The sequence below is a fragment of the Rhipicephalus sanguineus genome, chromosome 7 (assembly GCF_013339695.2).
Source record: "Rhipicephalus sanguineus isolate Rsan-2018 chromosome 7, BIME_Rsan_1.4, whole genome shotgun sequence".
Taxonomy (NCBI): Eukaryota; Metazoa; Arthropoda; class Arachnida; order Ixodida; family Ixodidae; genus Rhipicephalus; species Rhipicephalus sanguineus.
The window spans coordinates 12,041,385-12,065,196 of record NC_051182.1 but is presented as its reverse complement, the minus strand read 5'-3'; the positions used below and the strand labels follow the sequence as shown (position 1 = coordinate 12,065,196).

General features: G+C 49.2%; 1 protein-coding gene across 1 annotated transcript in view; it reads right to left on the bottom strand.

Moving 5' to 3' along the window:
- Positions 1-23,812, bottom strand: part of LOC119399292 (beta-hexosaminidase subunit alpha) — a 589,231-nt gene that overhangs the window by 116,817 nt on the left and 448,602 nt on the right. The window contains exon 9 of the mRNA XM_049417726.1: positions 20,608-20,779. Within this exon, the coding sequence (XP_049273683.1) occupies positions 20,608-20,779 (172 nt within the window). The remainder of the gene's footprint in view (positions 1-20,607; positions 20,780-23,812) is intronic.

Sequence of the window (23,812 nt, the reverse complement as noted above, 5' to 3'; positions counted from 1 at the left end):
CGTCCACTCCGTTTCGCCGCCGTTTTGCAGTGAAGCTGACCGCGTCTCGACAAGATGCGCTTGCGAAAAACGTGAAATGTATGCGGTTCTCGCACGTCTGTGAACACCCGTTCTATGTGTCATAATTCATTGTAACCCCACTTTGCAACGACTGCAATAGAAGTTAGAAGTATTGCCAAATAAATAAATAAATAAGTGTGTATGGACAAGATATCAAAGTAGCACGCACTTTCTTAAGGTTCTTGCGTCGGCTTGTCTCCAATATCCAATTTAAAAATTAACACCATCCTTTAGGCCTCAGAGTGTCAGCTCGCAGCATGGCACCCGTCTGAAGTTTTCGATGATTTGACTCCATTTTAGGCCATCTCCAAACAGCGCTGTTTTCAGAGGTCTTCTTCTGCTGAAAATCACCGACGGGACTTTTTCGCCTGGAGCCAAGTGAGCGACGCATTCGCAGGTATTGTCGACAACATGCCGCTGCCGCTTGTGTTGGAGGTAGCCATCTTGTCTCACGAAAACGCTGGTCCGCTGGCCACGCTCCGCTGGGCAGAGGATACGAGCGGGCGAGCGACCCGTTCCGCAACGACGCTCTGTGTCCCAGCGTGCCGCGCATGCGCAGTAGGCGTCTCTGCTCATCCGCTGGGCCCACTGGCCCGCTGAGCAGCTAGCCATTACTCTCTAATGGCTGCGTAACATCTCGAATGAACTAGACTACTCATGTCCTGCACGTAATGTTCACAAAATGATCTCAAACAATCGCGAAGCTTCTCAAACATTGCGGAGTAGATATGCGCGGAGCGTTGCTCAGTCATTGCGGGTGAAATCCGAATACATCAAAATAAAACAGGTGTGGCAATGCCCTCCTCTGAAAACGCATCGTCTCGATGCTTAAAACAAAACATGGAATTGAAAAAAAATGCATGTAATACTAAAGAACAATAAAAAAGCAAGCAAAACTAGAGTCTTCGGGTTCCTTAACGCGAATAGCATGGCTTAAGGCACACGAGATGAACGATTCCAGGAGTGCTATGCAGGATGGCCTGAGTTTGGCGAAACTCGGTATCTTTCCGAGCTCTGGCGACACCCCCTTTTGAGGGAGCTAATAGTACAAAAAGGTCAAATCCACCCTTGAGCGCGCGCTGTGTTTCATTGGTTACGATGAGACGCGGCGTCACGTCAAGGGCGGTCGACAAAGTTGGGTGCTGTCATGAAACTAGAGGCATCTTTCATTTGTTTGTCGTTCCACTGGGTGCACAAGCGCAGCCATGCAAAAAAAAAGTGTCATAAACATTAACTAACAATATTTTTTAGAGGTACGGGCTGTTTAAATTCCTTTGCAGGGGTTTAATGTTTGCACTAAGTATCATTTCAAATAATCAGCACCGTGGCTTCTGAGATTACCTTCGCCCGAGTGCCTCACAACACCACGGCCGGAGCTAACCGCCGAGGCCACGTGTGTAATTATCATGGTCGGTCTGAACATTCTAGCGCGTTGCTCGGTGCGGCGCGCGCCCTCTTACTCATCGTCTGCTCGCTCCCCGAGCACGTGCTCCCGGCTGATTAGCTGATTGGCAGGGCGGTATACCTAGCTAATTAGGTGAAGACATGCTAATCAAGCTAATTAAGCAAAGTTATGCAAATACCGAGCTAATTAATCCACATCTTACTAAGACCATGCTGATGAAGTCGCGTAGAGCTAAGACCGTGCTAATTAACCCCTTCAGACACGTGTTACCAACAAATACAGTGCCTGTTGGTAAAAAGACCTATTTATTCAGGGCGAACTTGTGCCGTGAACTTAAGGAAAACACTCTTAAACAAAAATGTTCCACGCCCGCTAGCCCGACTTCGTCGACCTCTTCTTTTCGCCTCCAGTCGCGAGCCGCTCATACCATGAGCCGCCAACCTTCTTCTATTCCCCACGTGGTGTGTTGACACGTGCAGTCCGCCGTTGCATTGGGCGCTTTGCTTGCCATTTGCTTGGCGGCATTTACAAACGCAGGAAGCGGCGTGCCTCTTCCGAAGATGAACAGCTTGTAGCACACGATATATGATGCACTGTCTGCAAATCCGTCAAATGCGCATGGCATCATTTCAAGACGCTCAATATTACATTCCAAAAAAAGAAAACGAAGGAATGTGTTGTTTTGTGCGAGTTTCAGTAAAAAATTTTAATTAGCGTGTAACTTATTATATAATTATTCTGCCATCAGTCAGCTTCAATACTTAGGCCCGAGAAGCATGCACACTTGCTTTTTCGGTTGTATTCGTTTCGAGCGGAGAAATAAAGCGCTCTTGACGTTGGTCCTGGAACGCGGCACGTCGAATGATCGTCTAACATGGTAGTGTCCCCAGCAAAGTCATCCTCTGCAGCAATACGCAGGACAATGAAGTTAAATGACCGCTAGTTGTCTAATCAGGGAGCGTGCACAAATGTGCACACTGAGTTTCAGGCCATTTGAAGAAACACGTGGCTTGAGACGCGCCTCCGAAGTTCGCCTCCCCAAACGAGGACGCCGTGTCGCAAATGGTTAAGACTATGAAATTAACGCGACGCTAATTAGGGGTGTGCTAACTAAAACCCAGCAAATTAGGACCTTACGCACTATGAACACGCTAACTAGGATCACGCTAATTAGCATTATGCTAAATAGCGTCACCCTAAATAGAACCTTACCAATTAAGCATGAGTAATTAATGTCGTGTTGATTAAACCTTTCCAATTAATACAAAACTATTCAATATCACTTTAATTAAGACCTAGCAAATTAATACCATCAAAATCGAGACCGAACTGACACAGTCTTCAATTGTAGCCGTTTCTTGTTCTTGTAGCCCCTTTTATCAACGCTGCTATCACGCGCCCCCACTGTCTTCCTTTCATGACCGCCGTAGGACGAGCTCGGAGAAAACTCGTGCGCCCGAGAAGCTCGGGCCATCCTGCATAGCACCGCAGCTCGTGCATTGCGCTGCTGAGAGTTCGTAATGCCGTCCGGGATAACCTCGTAGTCTAGAGCGCCGAGACGCCGAAGCACCTAGTTTGGCCCAAAATATCGCCGAACAAGTTTTAACACAAAAGTGTTTTATGCCGGGGTCCACCAAGACTTCAGTGACGTATTTCCGTCACGGAAATGACGTAGAAAAAATTTACACGATGAGATGTCAAAGAAAAAAAGTTCCGTCAACGGGCATTGAACCCACGACCGCTCGGTCCGCAACAGCAGATGCCAGGCACGCTATCCACTGCGCCAAGGCCACATACTCTAGAGGCTTTACAAACGCGCCTTTTATATCTACAACTCTCCCGGTCGGCGGGGTGGTGTTGCCCTCTGGGAGCCGTAAGGTAAAGTATTTCGTCCTTACTGTGGCCTCCGCGTTTAGCACCTGCAACACGTTACACGTCCGTCCCATTCGGCGCGTTTTCAATAGAAGTTCAATTTTGTCAATGCCTTAACACACCGCGAGGTGGCAACCTTAGCGCAGGCGTCGTAAAAGCGTCGGCCTTGCTCATAGCATCACACTAATCCAAACCAAAAATAGCTCTGCGACGCGCGCCTGCCTCACCTGGCTGTAACACCGCGTTCACCGCTGAGGCGCCCGCCCCGACAAAATCGCGGCTGGGCTACCGGGGCGGCAGGATGCGCTTTGCGTTTCCCTTTAGTCCGGCCGTGGTGTTCAGTCACATTTTAACATGCCGCGGGATGGCGACCAAGTTCAGCGTCCAATATGCGACGCTCTTCTGGCTATCACACCTCGTTCTCTGATTACGCTTTCACCGTTAACTACTACAGCTACCACAAGGGTTTGTTTAATCATTTAACATGGACGTTAGTCGTCGGGATGGAGATGTACCACATATCATCGAAGTGGGTGCATCCACGTTAAACGGTGCTATAATAATAATAATAATAATAATAATAATAATAACAATAATAACAATAATAATAATAATAATAATAATAATATTAATAATAATAATAATAATAATAATAATAATAATATCTGGGGTATAACGTCCCAAATCCACAATGTGAATATGAGGGACGCCGTAGTGGAGGGCGCCGGAAATGTTGACCACCTGGAGTTAATTAACGTGCACCTAAAGCTACACGGTAAACGGTGCTATAGCTGCCAGACTTCAACATACATTGTGCAAACTCTCTTATATCAATTCAGTTACTTCTGTAAACATTTGGGGACTTCTGTGAGGGCACGCTTTACTTTCGTGTTATTCCGATTCCTATGAAGGAGGGATCAACCATCTTTTTTTTTCCCTCCGTCCACGTCGGCGTATCGGTGTCCAGACTCAGACACGGTCGCCAGGCTGGTATTCTACGTGGCGTCGTCAAAGGTTGGAGCGACGGCAATGTCGATCTTTTGCTGGCTTTGAATGCGCAGACGAGGAGTTGTCGGGCGAGTAAAATATAAATTTTAAAGAATGGACTGTATTTTCGTTGCGCAATATCGCTTCACAGAACTGCGTCACGTTTCACGGTAATGCAAGAATTTCCTTGGGATTTTATCAGGACGCGGAGACTTTTTTTAGTTTTTTTCCCCGCTGATTGTAATAGGGGTTGCGGGTTATACGGTCAAGATCTTCATACGCAGCTGCGCGTACTCATCTGACGTCGCTTTGGCCCCAATGTTTTCAGTATCGTACTTAGCGCGCTTCTTGGGATGCTGTACGCGACGGCGATGTCAGAATCTGTGTCTCACCGTTCGACTGCGTTGATTATCGGAAGCTTTGAGGAACACAGCCGGGTCTGCCGTTTAGCAAGAGCCATTCCGAGCCACCGCGTTATGGGAGAGATCGGCGACCGCGTACGAAGGGCGCCACGACGGGGAATCAAGAGAACGCACGTGATGCAAATATCTAATAGCTACGCGCGGCACCATCCTATCGGACCATCCTCTTCTCAATAACAGAGAGCTGAGCTAGTTGGCAAGTATTCATTCTAGAAAGACAGGGCGTGCAAACACGGACACAAGAAAGAAGTCAGGACACCACAAAGGCCGACTAACAACTGAATAGATGCACAACGTTGGAAAAGATAGAAGGCACGAAAACTTATCTGCGCATGCCCATGCAATAGGCGAACCTATCAATCAGGCACGCGTGGGGGCCTACGCGAAAGACAACTGTTAAGGCATTTGATTTCATCTTTATGCAAGTTAATCGACGGTTGGCTCACGCACACGCTACCATTATTCTCGATATGCCATGCCTCAATCATCAGACGCGTTTCTTCACTCCTATGTCGGTACAAAAATTTTGGCGTGCATTTGCACTCTCGACAATGTAGCGATAGATTAGAAGGTGAGCCTCCGGTTAGTCATTTTTTTATGTTGTAATAATCTCTGGTTAACGCAGCGGCCCGTCTGTCCTACGTAGAAGCGGCCGCAGCTGAACGCAACCTTATACACCACACTTGTACGACAATCAGTGAATTTGTTTGTGTGTTTTACGAGACAAATATTTGTTCTCTTCTTGTCCATTACTCGCTCATTCTACCTCTGCACAGCGGCACATATCTTACCTAGCTTATTGGCAGCCGGGAAAACAACATTAACGCCGTATCTACTCCCTACTTTCTTCAGCCTGTGAGATACGGAGCGAATGTACGGTATAGCTGCGACACGTTTCTTCGTATTGCTTTCTGCAAGCTTGCTCAGACTTAACATAATGGACTTCTCTAAACGCTCAGCGACAGTGGCCACTGCATCACGGGGATAACCTACATCTAAAAGACGCGTAAACAGTGCGTTAAAGCTATCACTCATTTTGTGCTCACACGACTTGGTGAGGGCAGACTTCAGGAAAGACAAGGCGATACCATTTTTTACAACCTTCGAGTGCTTCGACAAAAAATTTAACAGCGGTTTTGAAGATCTAGGATCATACTGTCAGCACACGTCTGGAACGTTAAGGAAATGTCTACAAATTGTATTCCATTATTCTGAGGCATCTCTTTAGTAAAGTTCAGCCCGGAATCCATATGGAGGGTAAAACTTCGAGAACTTCAGCCATGTAAGAGGAAGATTTTTTCTACTGTTTCGTAGCAAAATAACTTGTTAGTCCTTGGAGGAGCTGCCTTCGAAGATAGTCACTGCAAAACCGTAGCCTTAGGTGACAAATACTATTTTAAGCCGAACCTGAAACCAATGGTCGTTTTAAGTTTGCCGCGTACAATAACTAGACTAGTTACTGAAGAAGAACGCTCCCACTGCATTTCAGACTGCGTTGCTAGTATCAAGGAACCCAATATGCACCTCAAGTGTTCTGATTCCATCCGGCCTTTGGTTAGTTATTGTGTGGAGAAGAAACTCAGGCCAGTAATTTCAGATGAAGGGTATTTTATAATTATGCCGGACATTGTGTTCTCGCAAAAAGCATTAACAGCCATAACAATGAATTTTTGGACGGTAAAACTTAAACCATCAGTATTTAGGCAACGTGCTGTCGACATTTTGTTAAGACATAATCTTGAGACAATAGCTTGTATTGTCAAGAAGGCTAAAGCACTTACTTTAGCATTCTTTTTTGAGCGAAAACACAAAAGAACGAGATTCCATTTCGAGCAATTGTTTCAGAGAAAGGCACCTGACAAGTCGATGTATCTAGTGTACAGAAGCATTAGAACGCTGTAATGGACCGTCCTCTTGAGCGCCTTCTAGTGGGGCGCCCTCTTCGCCTCGTCTCGGAGAGCACGCCCCTCGTGCTCTTGCTCGTGAGAGTCTGCGAGTCTGCGCTCTGTCGTTACTGTCGTCGCTGCGCATCGTCGCCGTCGATTCCGCCGTCAATAAACGCCTTTACAAAGTGGTGGAGAGTGCTGTACCGTCCCCACAACTTCGGTCTGGTCTGATGCCCCTGGAGCTTCGATCCCGTACCGTGCCATCTACCATGCCGCAAGACGCTGCTCAGCAAACGCCGCCTCCTGCCCCGACCGCTTGTCCCGGTGTCCCCCGTATCCGCGACCCTCCTGTCTTCACCGGCGCGGACGGCACCGACGTGGAGGACTGGCTCACGATTTACGAACGGGTGAGTGTCCCCAATAAATGGGACGAAGCAGGCAAGCTGAGCAACTTGGTTTTCTACCTCGCGGGTGTGGCAGGCATGTGGTACAACAACCATGCATCCGATTTCCCGACGTGGTCCGCTTTCAAGACCGGCATCGTCGACGTGTTTGGCCGCCCTGCCGTTCGTAAGCTGCAGGCCGAACAGCGTTTGAGAGAACGAGCTCAGCAGGCCGGCGATACCTCTACCAGCTACATTGAAGACGTCCTCGATTTGTGTAAGAAAGCCGACGCCACCATGTCGGAATCTGACAAGATGAGGCACATTATGAAAGGCATCGACGACGATGCCTTCACGATGCTGCTCGCCAAAAACCCCAGCACAGTGGCCGAGGTCATCACGCTCTGCCAGAGCTACGAGGAGCTGCGCCGGCAGCGGTCGATGACCCGTCGCTCTCCATCCCGCGACGCCGAGCTCGCTGGCTTGTCGACCATATCCGACCACTCCGCCTTGCTCGCAGAGGTGAAGTCATTCGTGCGCGAGGAAATCGCGCGCCAGTTCTCTCTGCTGGACTTTGCTCAACCTCAGTACGTTCACCAGCCGTCAACCACTCTTCTCCCTCACCTCCGTCGAGCGATTGAGCAGGAAATCGCGGAGGTCATGCCCGAGTACCACCAGCACCATCCCGCTCCTGCACCACTGAGTTACGCTCAAGTCGTCGCAAGGATGTCCCCAGTAATACCTACGGCAGCCCCACACAGTTACGCCGAAGCCGCAGCTAGACATCAGTCCTTCGAAGCGGCTGTGCCGGCTACCTACGCCGACGTAATGCAGAGGCCACGACCGCAGCCCACGATGCAGTCATATCGGCCGCTACCCCGTCAATCACGTCCTGCGTTTTGGGCGGGCCCTGCTCCAGCAAACCGATGGCGCACACCTGACAACCGCCCCATATGCTTCGCATGCGGTTACGCCGGCCACGTGGCGCGTTATTGCAATCGCGTCCAGCCGCCTCAAGTCGTGTCGCCCGCCACCAGCCAGTCAAATCGCACATTTTACGCCCCACCTACGCCTCTGTCACCGACGTCACGCCAAGCTCCATCGACTCGGCGCTCTCCGTCTCCCCGACGTCGCTCACTGTCGCCGATGCGCCCGCGGCCGGTCGCACCCGACCAGGAAAACTAGTCGTCGCAGTCCACGAGGCAAGGGCTGCGACGCTATCGAACTGCGAAAGCCCTCAGCGAAGCCCATCGAATGTAATAGACGTTTTTGTGGACGGTGTTCGCGCATCTGCCCTTATCGACACTGGAGCCGCCGTATCCGTTATGGACGCTAAACTAAGCCGCCTGCTACGAAAGGTGACGACGCCACTTTCCGGTCTTTCCCTCCGTACAGCCAGCGCCCAATGTATTCACCCGACGGCGGTATGCACAGCCCGTGTCATCATTCAGGACGCTCTGTACGCCGTCGAATTCATATAATTTCCTCATCCTCTCACGACGTCATCCTGGGATGGGATTTTCTCTCCCGCCACGATGCCGTCATTCATTGCGCGCCAGCCGAAATAGAGCTTTCACCATTCTCAGATTTGACGCCGGCAGACAGTTCATCGGCTGCGACCAAGGTATTCGTCAAGGACGACATCACAGTTCCTGCAAATTCGTCAACGGCTGTGTCAGTCTATTGCACCGGTTTCTGCGACGCCGTTGCACTCCTTTCTCCATGTGACCGCGTTTTCACTAGGAAAGGCTTGCTGGTGCCATTTGCGACCGTGGAAATCACTCAGGGCGACACGGATATTTTTGTGACCAACCCATCCCCGTTCATTGTTACGTTGGTGCGAGGGGAATATCTCGGCAGAGCGGAACCCCTCGAAGACGCACAAGTTATAGACGCACCGGGTGACACGCACTGCGCCAGCTCCCGTACTCTCAGTGCTGTTTCCACGTCCGATTCGTCACCTGCTGATGTGTTTAGGTCCTCCATTGCTGACAACCTTACATCGGTCCAGCGTTCCCAACTTCTGTGCCTGCTAGAAGAATTTCGTTCTTCTTGCGATGTCGGGCAAACTTCCCTCGGCCGCACTTCCGCTCTTACCCATCGCATCGACACTGGCGCCCAACCACCACTGCGGCAACGTCCATATCGCGTGTCTCCAGCAGAACGCCGGGTCATTAATGAACAAGTCGACGATATGCTTCGACGCGACGTTATTCGGCCCTCGGACAGCCCATGGGCGTCTCCCGTTGTTCTCGTTGCGAAGAAGGACGGTTCCGTGCGGTTCTGTGTGGACTACCGACGGCTCAACAAGATCACTCGCAAGGATGTTTACCCGCTGCCGCGAATCGATGACGCGATTGACGGTCTGCAAGGAGCCGAATTCTTTTCATCTCTTGATTTGCGCTCGGGGTACTGGCAAGTACCCATGGCGGATGACGCTCGACCGAAGACAGCTTTTATCACGCCCGACGGCTTGTACGTCATGCCGTTTGGTCTGTGTAATGCGCCCGCAACCTTCGAGCGCATGATGGACACCGTTCTGCGCAACTTGAAATGGCACACGTGCTTGTGTTACCTGGACGACGTCGTCGTTTTCGCTCCGGACTTCTCCACGCATCTCCAACGTCTGCGGCATGTTTTGACGCGTTTGCGCAACGCAGGCCTCCAACTGAATCTGAAGAAGTGCCGATTTGCAGCGCGGTAGCTGACAATCCTCGGCTACGTCCTGTCCAAGGACGGAATCCTTCCCGATCCGGCCAAGCTTCGGGCAGTGGCCGAATTTCCCAAACCTACGTCCGTCAAATAACTGCGCAGTTTCGTAGGACTGTGTTCGTACTTTCGACGCTTCATACGAAACTTCGCCACCATCATATCGCCGCTGACGAAGGTCCTTGGAAGTAACGGACCCCTAAATTCATGGTCGTCCGAGTGTGACGACGCGTTCGCAAAGCTCCGTCGTTTGTTGACGTCTCCTCCCATACTACGCCACTACGATCCTACGGCCCCAACGGAGGTACACACGGACGCCAGCGGTGTTGGCCTCGGCGCTGTTCTTGCGCAGCGCAAACCAGGGTTCCCCGAAAATGTCGTGGCATACGCAAGCCGTACGCTTACCAGAGCCGAGACTGATTACACAGTCACGGAAAAACAGTGCCTGGCGATCATCTGAGCCCTTACAAAGTTTCGACCTTATTTGTGTGGTCGCCCATTTGATGTCGTCACCGACCATCATGCACTATGCTGTCAAAATGTACTTTTGGGCTAGTTGGTTCATAATCGTAGTAGAACAGCGCCGGCGAAAACAACAGACCAGACGAGGAGAAGGACACGTAACACAAGGCGCACTAACAACTGAAAGTGTATTCGGTATCTGCACAGAATAAATACTGCCTTCACATGAATAAACAGAAGAAAGAAGGTTACAAAAGCTATGACACTGTATCACGTGGTCACTCCTACTGCGCGTGCAAAACGGTTCCTGAAAGAAATCTGACATCCTTCTCTGAAAGCAAAACAGAAGGCATGCTGACACAACAGAAGGCATGCTGACAGGTTAACAAGGGAGGTTGTTGAAGCCCTAGAGATTAAAAAGCTCGGGGAATCTTGTATCAGCATGCCTTCTGTTTTGCTTTCAGAGAAGGATCTCAGATTTTTTTCAGGAACCGTTTTGCACGCACAGTAGGAGTGACCACGTGATACAATGTCATAGCTTTTGTAACCTTCTTTCTTCTGTTTATTCATGTGAAGGCAGTATTTATTCTGTGCAGATACCGAATACACTTTCAGTTGTTAGTGCGCCTTGTGTTACGTGTCCTTCTCCTCGTCTGGTCTGTTGTTTTCGCCGGCGCTTTTCTACTACGCACTATGCTGGCTGTCGTCATTGAAGGATCCCTCAGGCCGTCTCGCCCGCTGGGCACTTCGCCTGCAAGACTACGACATCCGCGTGCTGTACCGCAACGGACGCCAGCATGCTGACGCCGACGCCCTCTCGCACTCTCCCTTGCCTGACGACAATACCCTCTGCTCAGTATCTCACATAGCCGTTGCTTCAATCGACGTTCACACCATCGCTACCGCACAGCGCAAGGATCAATGGATCACCTCGCTGATCGACTTGCTGTCGGATCCGTCGGCAACACCATCCACTCGCGCGTTGCGTCGTCAAGCCCACCATTTCGCCATTCGTGACGACCTACTGCACCGACACAATTATAACGCCGACGGCCGCCAGTGGCTCCTAGTGATACCCCGCAGTCTGCGTTCTGAAATATGCAAGGCCTTCCACTCTGACCCGCAATGCGCGCACTCTGGGGTATCCAAAACTTACCACCGCATTCGACAACGATACTTCTGGCGAGGGATGTACCGCTACGTGCAGAAGTTCGTTCGCTCCTGCCACGATTGCCAACGGCGAAAACCTGCAACGCACGTGTCGCCAGCAGGTCTACAACCATTACCTTGCCCTAACCGTCCGTTTGGGCGCGTGGGCATCGATTTGTATGGACCACATCCTCTGACTTCGGCTGGTAACCGCTGGGCCATCGTCGCTGTGGACCATCTGACGCGATACGCCGAAACCTCCGCCCTCCCAGCGGCTACAGCGCGCGATGTGGCCTCCTTCCTGCTCCACCGATTTATGCTGCGTCACGGTCCGCCCCAGGAGCTGCTCAGTGATCGAGGCCGTGTCTTCTTGTCGGAAGTCGTCGAAGCCATTCTCAAAGAGTGCAACGTCGTTCACCACAAAACTACTGCTTACCACCCGCAGACTAGTGCTTACCACCCGCAGACGAATGGCCTCACCGAACGCTTTAACCGCACGCTCGGCGACATGCTCTCAATGTACGTCGCAGCCGACCACACAAATTGGGATGCCATTCTGCCCTTCGTCACGTACGCCTACAATACCGCCTCTCAGAGCACTACTGGTTTCTCGCCATTTTTCTTATTGTACGGCAGGCACCCGTCGCATACAATCGAGACCATCCTTCCCTACAGGCCGGATCGATCTGAATGTGCGCCTATTTCGGACACAGCCAGGCTTGCTGAAGAATGTCGCGAGCTTGCGAAGACCTTTACAACGCACGAACAAGAGCGGCAGAAGAGCATTCGCGGTGGCACCACCACTTCTGAGTCCACGTTCCTCCCTGGAGCGCTCGTGTGGCTCTCGGTCCCAACCGCTGCAACTGGCCTCTCTTCCAAACTACTGCCCAAATACGAAGGCCCCTACCGTGTCGTCGAACGCACGTCCCCGGTCAACTACCTGATTGAACCCATTGAGCCGTCTTCGGACATGCGCCGTCGAGGGCGCGACATTGTGAACGTGGAGCGCCTCAAGCCCTACCATGACCCGTTCATAGTGACCAGCTGTTAGGTCGCCGGGCGGCTCCCTTTGCGTACCCGGGGTAATTGTACAGAAGCATTAGAACGCTGTAATGGGCCGTCCTCTTGAGCGCCTTCTAGTGGGTCGCCCTCTTCGCCTCTTCTCGGAGAGCACGCCCCTCGTGCTCTTGCTCGTGAGAGTCTGCGAGTCTGCGCTCTGTCGTTACTGTCGTCGCTGCGCATCGTCGCCGTCGATCCCGCCGTCAATAAACGCCTTTACACTAGTTATTTGCAGAACTGCCTAACTTCGTGGAGTTTTCCAGACCCTTTTCTTATGCGTAATTTTCAGGCGCTAGTTCACTTCCTCTGAGAGGAGAACCACGGCTGTTGTAAAGCATTTAGAATGAGTATTGAAGACCTTTATTACTCCTTGCCGCATGAGGACATGTTAAAATGTTTTAATGAATGCGTTAAGCAACAAGGGCACGAGACGGTTTTCACCGATAAATGTGGTGTTTCTAGCGGGGCTTTTATAGAAATTATTTCCATGTATTTAAAGTCGACGCTGGTAATTTGGAAGGAAGGCGTTTATGTTCAGAAGTCAGGGATATGTATTGGTTCTAAGGTTGCTCCGTTTCTTAGTGATTTATAACTTAGCAAGATTGACCAACTTTTGGAAGATGCTTTAGGTAATTCTGTCATTAAGGTTTTCCTTTATGTGGACGTTTACTTGATTTTTTTGGAGTGGCGAGGGCTTTGAAAACGTGGTAACCTCAGTGAGCGAGAAATTTGAATTCAATGGAGGAGGGCTGAACTTTACTAAAGAGTTGCCTTAGAATAATGCAATACAATTTCTAGACATTTCCTTAACATTTAAGAAAAACCACGTGTGCTGGTAGTATGCTCCTAGATCATCAAAACCGCTATTAAATTTTTCGTCCAAGCACTCGAAGATTGTTAAAAACGGTATTCTGCTCAGGGTAAGTCTGCCCTCACCAAGTCGTGTGAGCACATAATGAGTGACAGCTTTAACGCACTGTTTACGCGTCTTTTAGATGTAGGTTATCCCCGTGATGCAGTGGCCACTGTCGCTCAGAGTTTAAAGAAGTCGATTACGTTAAGTCTGAGCAAGCTTGCAGAAAGCAATACGAAGAAACGTGTCGTAGCTATACCGTACATTCGCTCCGTATCTCACAGGCTGAAGAAAGTAGGGAGTAGATACGGCGTTAATGTTGTTTTCCCGGCTGCCAATAAGCTAGGTAAGATATGTGCCGCTGTGCAGAGGAAGAATGAGCGAGTAAAAGACAAGAAGCGGACCGATATTTGTTTCGTAAAACACACAAACAAATTCACTGATTGCCGTACAAGTGTGGTGTATAAGGTTCCGTTCAGCTGCGGCCGCTTCTACGTAGGCCAGACGGGCCGCTGCAATAACAAGATTATTAGAACCTAAAAGATCACTAACCGGAGGGTCACCTTCTAATCTATCGTTACATTGTCGAGAGTGTATATACACGCCAAAATTCAATGAATGCGCAGTTTTGTACCGACATAGGAATGAAGAAGCGCGTCTGATGATTGAGTCATGGCATATCGAGACTTGTGGTAGCGCATACGTGAGCCAACCGTCCATTGACGTGCATAAAGATGAAATCAAATGCCTCAACAGTTATCTCTTTCGCGTAGGCCCCCACGCGTGCCGGATTGATAGTTTCGCCTATTGCATGGGCATGCACAGATAAGTTTTCGTGCCTTGTTTTTTTTTTTCGCCGTTGTGCATCTATTCAGCTGTTAGTCGGCGTTTGGGGTGTCCTGACTTCTTTCGTGTGTCCGTGTTTGCACGCCCTGTCTTTCTAGAATGAATCCTCTTCTCGATGGGGAGTATGGCGCGCGGCGCCATCTTCTCCCAGATTCGCGCGAGAAAGGCTGCTTTGCTGTTGAAAAGCTAACTTCTTGTGAAGTCAAGCAAACTTCTTGGGGCGTTTCATGCTGCCCAATGTTTGATGTACAAAGTAGAGCACTGCACGGGCTCGGGCCTACCGAAAAACCCGAGCCCGGCCCGGCCCGTGGGCCGGGCCGGGCCGGGTAAAGTAGTTTTCACGGCGGGCCCGGGCCGGGCTCGGGCCTGGAGCTCCGGGCTTAGGGCCGGGCCCGGGTTTGAGGTGGCGGGCTCGGGTCGGGCCGGGCTTAGACTTTGCTCAGTTCTTAAAGAGACACTAAAGTGAAACACTGAATCGGTTTAGGCTGATAAAGTGTCCATAGTGCTTTTTTAGCACAAAAAAGACACCACAAGAAGACGGAACACAGCGCTACTTTCAACTGACATGGTTTATTGCGTCACTCCACTCTTTATAGCAATCAGATGCCGGTAGGACATGCGCCGTGCACACTATGCGCACAACCACCACACATTTGTATGGATTCTCACCAACTAGCCCGCCAACGCATTCTGTTGAACTGATAAAGTGTACTCTGAGAACTGAATGTCATTAATTTCATCATTATAAGTTTATTTATAACGGAAAAAATCTACGTCAAAGCTCCATTTTTAAATTTCGCTCCGAAATCTCCGCGCGGCCCGTCATTGATTTCAAAGTGTATCAGTCGTATTTTGGCGACATTCGCTCAACAAAATTTTCTGAAATTTGGTATGTTGACGTATGTATGACCCCCTCTGAGGCCAATGTACTTCATTTTTACCGATTAGGAACTACGTAGGCCCCAGTAGACGCCGTCGGAATCTATGGCGTCACGGCACTTGCTGCGCGAATTTCAAGGTGGCGTCACTACCCGCATTTTCTATTTGCTCGTTTTCTCGCTTACAAAGAGAGTTGTCGCGGCGAGCGTTACTTTGGAATTTTAAAGGGGTAACTTTCTGATAATACACAAATCGTTTTTCTCTTTAGTGTCTCTTGAAGTTTATTGCACATACGCCGTGCATGCACGTATGTTCCACATTTTATCTCAGAAAAACAAAAAAACGTTTTTTTTTTATCTGGGGCAGGCTATTTGAAGAAGTTTTCTGAGGGTCAAGTAATAATATACTCTTGCTTCTTGCATATGGGGCTACCTGATTTATCTGAAACGGGCGAGCTAAAAGTAAATAGACGAGACGCTTATATTTTTAACATCTCTCCATTCCGTGCTTTATTAGGTGCATTCGCTATTATTTTATATTTCAAATGTTATTTTGTAATCGCAGTAATAAATGTAATATAATAAATTTACACCTGTAACTTTTCATCGCAAGGACGGTCACAGAGCTCCCAAAGCGGAGAAACGTTCTTGAAAGTCTCAGCCCTTCACTAAAACGCAACGACTGCGCGGGGTATCGTTACATAGAATCACTCTAAAGACCCATTCTTTTTTCCTTCACGGCTCCCAGTGGTCATGAGACCTCAGATAGATATGCACAGCCTGCTTTGTGTGCCGACATTATTAACGTCTGAGCTTTGGTCTTGTTACGCTATATCAGGGTTCTCGAACTCACCCCAGCTAACGGGCCGCATTCACGAAAAGTTACTCCCGCCAGGGCCAAGACAGTGACGAAGGTAGGAGCGGGGATCGCGGGGACAGAATGTCTGCTCTCGTTGCCATTTGAGAGAAGGCCTTTCCCATATCTCATATATGGGTCATTTCTGAACGGAATTTGGCGGCTGGATTCCAACAACATATAGATACCTATCTCCAAATGGACTAAAATCTGGCCGCCGACTCTGAAATATAGTTTTGTTTCACGGTTATGTATCAACAACTGGTGACCGCAGGGGGTGTCTAAGGAAAAAGAGAACTCTTTAGATCTGTCATGCCTGTGTAGCTCCGGAACGTACATATAAAGAAAATTAAAAAAAATGGACGAAGAGCGAGAGATCAGCGGGCCGCATGCAGCCCGAGAGAGCTACATGAGCTGCCGCAACAGCTTTGGAATGTGCAGGATTGGCATAGGTCCCCCGTACCGGGTGATGTCCCCCTTACGTTGAACCACATTCATCCAATGAGTAAGCGTCGAGAAGCTTATTCCCGCCTTTATTACCAAACTGGAACGAACCCCGAAAATAGACCTAAATCGCTTTGTCCATCTCCAGCCAGTCCTACCCGCGTAGCCCGACGGCCACCTTCTGCCGGTACAACATCGTTAGGAAGGAATAAACCCATTAGAACATGAAAAAAAGAACAGCACAGTGCAAACCGTGCATAACATACACTGCTGAGAACTGGAAGAAGCCCTCAAGGAGGAGTTTTAAACATAATATAGAAGAGTGGCACGTTGTTCGGGAACTAGAGAAATGAAGGGATGTGGTGGACAGGTATTCATTCTGCAGAGGTCCACAAATAGATCCTAAATTTGTCCAGTGGTGGAAGATAAGAACGGCTGCTGACGCCTTCACAATCCGCAAGGCAGATGTGCGCCCCTGCGGCTAGTGCAAGCAGCGCAAGAAACTTTAGCGCGGCTGGATACTATGTGATGCAACAGCGCATGGCGTGCTTCAAGCCGGAATCTCTTCATAATTTAATTTTTGGGAGAATAACATGTAAAAAAATAAACTGTAAACTATGCCACAAGAAAAAAAAAACTGTACTAGCAGTGGTGTGATTACGAAAAGTATACTTTGACAAAAAGTTTTTTTTTCTCCCTTTTGGCTGCTTATATAGGTATTACTAAAAGTACGCGTGGTGCACGCGGTTCGTTATAATTTTTATCTAAGATGGTGTATTTACAATGAAGGTAATAAATATGGCTTTTTTCGTCTATTTCTCTTGCTCTGGCAAGGCACTACTATGCTGAAGACAGGCGCTACTTCTCCAGAAGAGTGCACGATTCACTTTTCCGTTAGAGCATGCTTTAAATTTCAGTAGAGCGTGCAATAAAAACAAATATTAAAACTGAGCTCGTGCTGTCAATCACTTTCTGTCAATATCTGCTACAAAACGTTCTTGATGATCCTAATTGTATTTGCAGAAAAAGCAGGCGCCCGACCGAAAGTTCATCGTACCCCCGCTAAGCTACATGTTTCCACTGTGAGCCGCTTTTTACAAGGAATTACCGTAGGCTAAAGTATAATTGTTAGCGAAACATGCACAAACAAAGAGCAGAGATTTGTCACTTAATCGTCTTGATGTCCATTCCATGTACGAGCAACACCACCTAGATTATTCGCTCGGGCCCTTGTCGGGCCCGATCTGCGGTCGGGTCGGGCCGGGCCGGGCCGGGTAAGCGAAAGATTTTCTCGGGTTCGGGCCGGGCCCGGGCCTCGTTTTGAGTCACCGGGCCGGGTACGGGCGGGTAAACTTGAACGGGTTCCGGGCCCGGGCCGGGCCCGGGCCGATAATCACGGCCCGTGCAGTGCTCTAATACAAAGTGGTATGGCTATTTTCTATTTGACCGTAAATTTACCTGTGCATTCGCGTTAAAGCCTTGGGTTCTGAAATAGTCCAATATGAAGGGTAGTTCCATTTTCCCGAGTTCGATATAGTCGTGCTTAACTGTACAAAGAAGGCTTCCTGACTACTTCCCACATTGTCAAAGACATGTATGCTACCGAAGGGACACATGAAAAAAAAAAAGTTGGCTACGTATCTGCGTGCTTCGCTGCAAATGTCGTCGAAAGACGATCGAGGATCGCTGCGTTACAGTTACTGTATATGCTACCTTTGGGTAGCAGAACGAAAGATTACTTTTAAGGGCTTGTTTTTTCTTTGTTATACACAATATTAATGAGAACTAACAGACAGCATTGCCAAGGAAAGTATAGGGGGTGTTATTTGTAGTAATTAGAATATAAACGTGAAGAAATTAAAGCGGACGAGAGATAACCTGCCGCCAGCAGGGACCGAACCTGCGACCTTCCAATAACGCGTCCGATGCTCTACCACTGAGCTACGGCGGCGGTGATCGCCCCGTCCACTTTAGAGGGTATAAATGGGGATTTAAACTTACGCGTGTTAGTCAGCGCCAGTCGCAGCCATGGTGGCGAGTGTGGAACACTCTTTTTTCTGCCTATTTTGGCGTCAAGTAGGACGTGATCTATTTACGAGCAGGCAGCTGACCAATAATCCCTCGCATACTACCTGAAGGCATCATGTCTGCCAGAACGAGACCCTCGCTATGAATGAAGGAAAGATAACTTTTAAGGGCTGGTTTTTTCTTTGCTATACACAATATTAATGAGAACTAACAGACAGCAGTGCGAAGGAAAGAATAGGGGGTGTTATTTGTAGTAGTTAGAATATAAATGTGAAGAAAGTAAAGTGGACGAAAAGATAACTTGCCGCCGGCAGGGACCGTAATATTGGGTAGCAGTGTTGCACATAGGTCTGGCTAGCAACCATGGCTATGTCACGAAGACTCACTCCGTTTTTGTAGGCGACATGCCTACCGGGTCACCGGTCGATATGTTCGGCGTGTCCAAGACCGGTGATTTACTTTAGCCTGAATGGCTAGTGTCAATCAAGTTCGCTGCAGCGGCGCCATCGAGAAATACAAAACTTGGCCCCAGCGTCAGCTTCTCCGCAACGCATGGTTGCTAGCGGCGTTTGGAAGACATATGCGCAACTCTGCTACCTAAAGCTAGCATATGCAGTAATTCTACGCTGCGTGAGATATGGGCGCTCTCTGGCAATACGTCGGGAAACGAGCTTGTGCAGAGGGCACGGAGGAGGAAAGTTCTTTCCTTCCTCCGTGGCAGAGATCTTTCGTCGGCGCGTCCCATTTTCAGCGCAGCCGCATTATCAGCGCAGCTTAAGAAACTAGGGTCTTTAGAATTACGTATCTATGTATTTTCTATTAAAGGAACACACCATCTAATACTTACCTAGTGATGTTCGCCTCAGATACGTGTAATATTTACTTTTTGATCGACAACGTTCAAATGTATGAACAGGCGTACCAGTTCAAGCTGGGTGGGCGGTAAGCAAGTGGTTCAACTTTGGCCCGGTGGCTGAATCGGGTGATAGAGAGGCAAACAGACAGACAGACCATATTTTCTGCGTTTAAGTTCCCCAACAAAGACTATCGTCTTTAAAAAATTACACCATCTTCCGCTAAAGGGGACCATAAGGCGATGCGAAGTCGGAGCACTTGCACGATCGCGTTCCGTCGGCGTTCGCTGGGCATGATACCGACCTCGCGTCGTGGAAAGCGAAGAGGAACACTAAGCGCGTCGTGTCTTCCCTCTAGCCTCGCCGTTAATTCTCACAGGACGTGCGGGGAACGCGGTCGACAGGCGCGGGCGAGAGAGGCAGCGTAGGAGAGGAGAGAGAGGGGGAAGGGACGCGCATGCGCTGGCCCTCGTCGCGGCGCTCCGCAGGAGAGAATTTCGGCATGTCGAGCCCGCATTTCAGAGGAGCCAACCGAGGCAAGCGCTGGACTGAACGCACGCAGTGCTCTACCACTTGAAGGAGAGGAGACCTGAGGAGGAGAGTAGCGTATGCGCCATGAGAGCAGAAGCGAGGAGATTCGCTCGCTGGATTTCAAGCAAGACGGACGTGCCGGCCGCGATGTCCTGGATTAGTCCTCGTACCTCTCGCTGATCGGCGCCCCGTGACGGTCGCCTCGCCCGCTATGCCGTGCGCCGCTCATCGACGAGGCCCCCGCCGCTTCGCCGATGTTGTGCACCGTGCCTCTGGCTGTGATTCGTGGTCCCGTCCTTGAACTCCCGTGACCGTTTCCCCCATCTTTCCTGTCCTCTTCTCTCTTCGTTGGATGGATGTGCCCCTATCACTTCTCTCTCTATTTTTCCTACTTTTCTTTTACTCCCTCCTTGCCCCCACCCCTCCAAGGCACTGCGCCGTGTCCCCTATAGGCAGACAGAAATTAGGTGCCTTTTTCCTTTCCTCAATAACCACAAGAGAGAGAAGCGAGAACGCAGGAGAAGCGCAAGCAAGTGCTGGGAGAGAAGTGGAGAGAGTAACGTGCAGCTGTTGGAGAGAAGGAAGGAGGAGAGTTGCGCATGCGTAGTGTGAGTGTGGACTACTACGCCGCGTGCAGATTCCCACGCCGCGTGACATACCTCCGAGCAAGAGATACTTCGCATCTAAAAGGAATCCCCTTTCTTGTGGCCAAAAAATAAGTACTGCGTACGACAATTCGTCTTCCGATTCTTGTGCGCGCTATTAAGAATAAACATGTTATGAATGGATATGTGCTCACAACCTTTAGCCGCGGCATAATAATCTATGCGAGAATGACTGCTCCCAGTGAAAATATATTGGCTCTTACGATTGTCGGCACAGTTCGCTCATTTCATCCTAATAAGCTGCAACGATGGACTAACCTGAAAAATCGTGCGGGTCGCAGGCGTAGTACTTCTTCCAGTCAGGACCGTACGATATGTAGTCCAGGTACCAACAAGTCGATAGCAGGGCCTTGTAGCCAGCAGACGTTACCGAGGCCAGCTCCTCCTTGTGCTGCGGCTTCCACACGTGTACCACAGTGTCAGGAGCAATCTAAGCAAATGGGTAAGGCAATTAGCTTCAGAAAAATGCAACCTCGGGCGATGAGCGAGGTAGTAAAGGATCATCGCGCCAAGAGCGCGACTCACGATGACTAAGAAAAGAAGGGGGCATACGACGGAGCGCTATGCCACGATGCACCACTTAGCTTGCTCGCTGCCCCGACTTCCTTCAATATCGATACATGCTCGGGAATAAATTATCCAGTACAATAACAGTATCCTGTAGGAATGTTAAGCCAATTAAGTACGGTGCCTAAGGCATAAGCTTCTCTATGCACTCTTTCATTGACATTCTGTTTTGCCAAGGAGATCTGAAAGGTCTGCGTACATGATTTTCCTACTGTGGCAGTCTGTACATGTTGCTAATCCATTTTCGTTTAACTCGTGTTAGGCACGTGCAGAATTCCTGACCGAATTTGACATAAGCACATAAAGGAGATTCTCAAAGCACAACAAATTGAAAAGATGCATGAAATGCGCGTAACCGTGGCTTCTATTGCGTTGTCAAAAAGAATTTGATATTCTGGGTGTGACAATGCCGTTTTAGGGGCGTGGGAATTACGCATGCTTATGTCATCAAAGTATGGAATGTTACAATATTCATGGCGTCGCAAGAAAAAAACAAAAAAAAGTAGTGATAGCCACTTTCTTTTTCTTCTCAGTAGATGTACTGATACTCCACCCTCGGCCCCGGAAGCTTTCTGAACCTAACGTGGTTTTGCCCTGCTTCCAACATCGGAAGCATCACAAGCTTTTTGCTCCTCACATGATTTTGCACAGGCACCGTGATCGGTCCGCCTTTGACCAAGCGACGATTTCCTGCCATGATGTCACAAATTCTGGGTACGTGTGGCGTCATGATGACGTCACATGGTGACGTCATTGACGACGTCATCAAACAAAGCACACGACATTAGGCCGATATTAGTTTTACGATGAGGTGCGAGGCCATATCTCTGCCCATTGTTGCCTGCAGTGAGCCAAGATCGGCTGGGCGTTTGATATTAGCTGGAAATATTGGGCCAGTTTTGATGCTTCTCATCGAACACACAAAGAGAGAGAGAGATAAAAAGCAACGGAAACACAAAGATTCTTCGCGAAAAACAGTTTCTTGGTGAGGCAGGGTTCGAGCCCGCGTACCCGCGATTGGAAAGCGAGCGTCGTAACCATTCGGCTATCCAGGCACGCGAACAGAGCATAGCGTACCGTTGTATAGGGAGTAGTGGGAAGTGAGAGTTAGGTGGAGAGATGTGAGTGGGAAAGGAGAAGGGAGAGAGTAAATCATAGCATAGGAATAAAGAGAAAGAGAGAAATAGAGAGAGAGAGAGAAAGCTATGGAAAGAAAGAAGGAGCGATAAATAGAGAGAAAGATACAAAGAAATAGAGAGATATATCGAAAGAAAGGGCGAGCGAGAAATAGAGACAAAGGCAAGGAAGAGAAATAAAGATAGATTGAGAAAGAGAAAGAAAAGCATATGGAGGGAAAGAAATAGAAACATACAGAGAAAAAAATTGCATATAAAAACAGAGAGGTGAGAGGAAATGAAAGAGAGGAAGAGAGAAATGAAGAGAAATAAAGAAGGCCGGCCAGCTCCACACTTCCTTCAGGCTTGGTACAAAGCTGCCGTAATGATTTTAAGACGAGAAAATATATACCTCAATACGGTGGCTTTAGCGGGCTTGTTGGCACGTACACATAATTATTCCAAAACAGCGCACAAGCGGGATAAGAAAGATACCACACCACACAGGCGCTGTGTAGTGTGGTGGTATCTTTCTTGTCCCGTTTGTGCGCTGTTTTAGAATAATTATATATACATCCGTCTGATCAGTCTCACGTTTTTCTCAAAATCGCGTTTCTGGCAAACTGTTTCTCATGACGCCGTGGTCTTGCATGGGGACGTTGTTCTTTCTCTATTCGCAATGTCCATAGACTGTCGCGCCGCCAAGCGGAATTCAGGAGCGTCCTCTCGAGGAGGGTTAGTAGACGACAAAATGGCAGCACTACGCAGTCGCTCCCTTGTTCGGCTGTGCTAACCTCAGTGTTAACGCGTTGGCAAGGAAGGAACACTACGACTTGGCATGTTCCCTGCGTGAACAAACCGGGCCCTCCGTGACACGAGAAATCTGATTCGTTCTTGCGAGGCGCGAAGTTTTCGTGAAAATACGTGGCGACTCGCGCTTTCAATGCTAGCCCACAGCGTACGCATACTATCAGCTTCGCGAGGCTTTCCGTAGCCACGTAGGTTAGTTAAATGTTATCGTCTGACATATTCAGTTGAAGCTCACCCTGTTTTACTTGTATATAGCATTGGTCAGTGTTTCTTGTAGTGCATGAATCCCATAACACTGTACGCGGGAGGTCGCGCCGGCTCGCGATGTGCTCTTGTAAAACTGAGCGATCTCAAGTTGTCGATACATTAAAATATGCCTCTATCCTTTGTCAGCAAAGCGCTGTTACTAATCGTGCGAGCGACGTCTGCTCCACGCCTTTCGCGTCTTTCGAGGACGCGTCTGCTCCACGCCTTTCGTGGAGCGAACGCTTTCCACGCCGTCCTTCGCCAGTGTGTTGGTCGTGTTGGTTTCATAGCCAGCGCTGCGCCGCTTGTTTTTGTACGTTTATTGATAGGTAGCAGCACACTGCAAGCGATTTGCTCGTTGACCGATCTGAGAGCGAAATGTTCTCCGCGCCCAGGCCCAGACGTCTCTGTAATTGTAAACGTGGTGACGCGGAGTGGTCGAAGTTCTTCGGCGGAGGAAATTCTTCAGATTGCTTTCAGCAGTGATGTTGAAAGAAACCATCCTGACGACGAGGATTTTTCACTGGACGTAGAAGACTGTGAAGGCACCGAGAGTGACAACAACGGTGAACGATCAGCTGCTAACTCACGAGGAGCGAGTTGCACTTCACGTCCCCTCGTGCGTTATTGTTCTTTCACGCTCGTAAGTCACTTTGATTGTATTTAATGTATAATATCCTTGAGCGAGATCAAAATAAAAGCATAGTTCCTCTTTTGCATTGCAT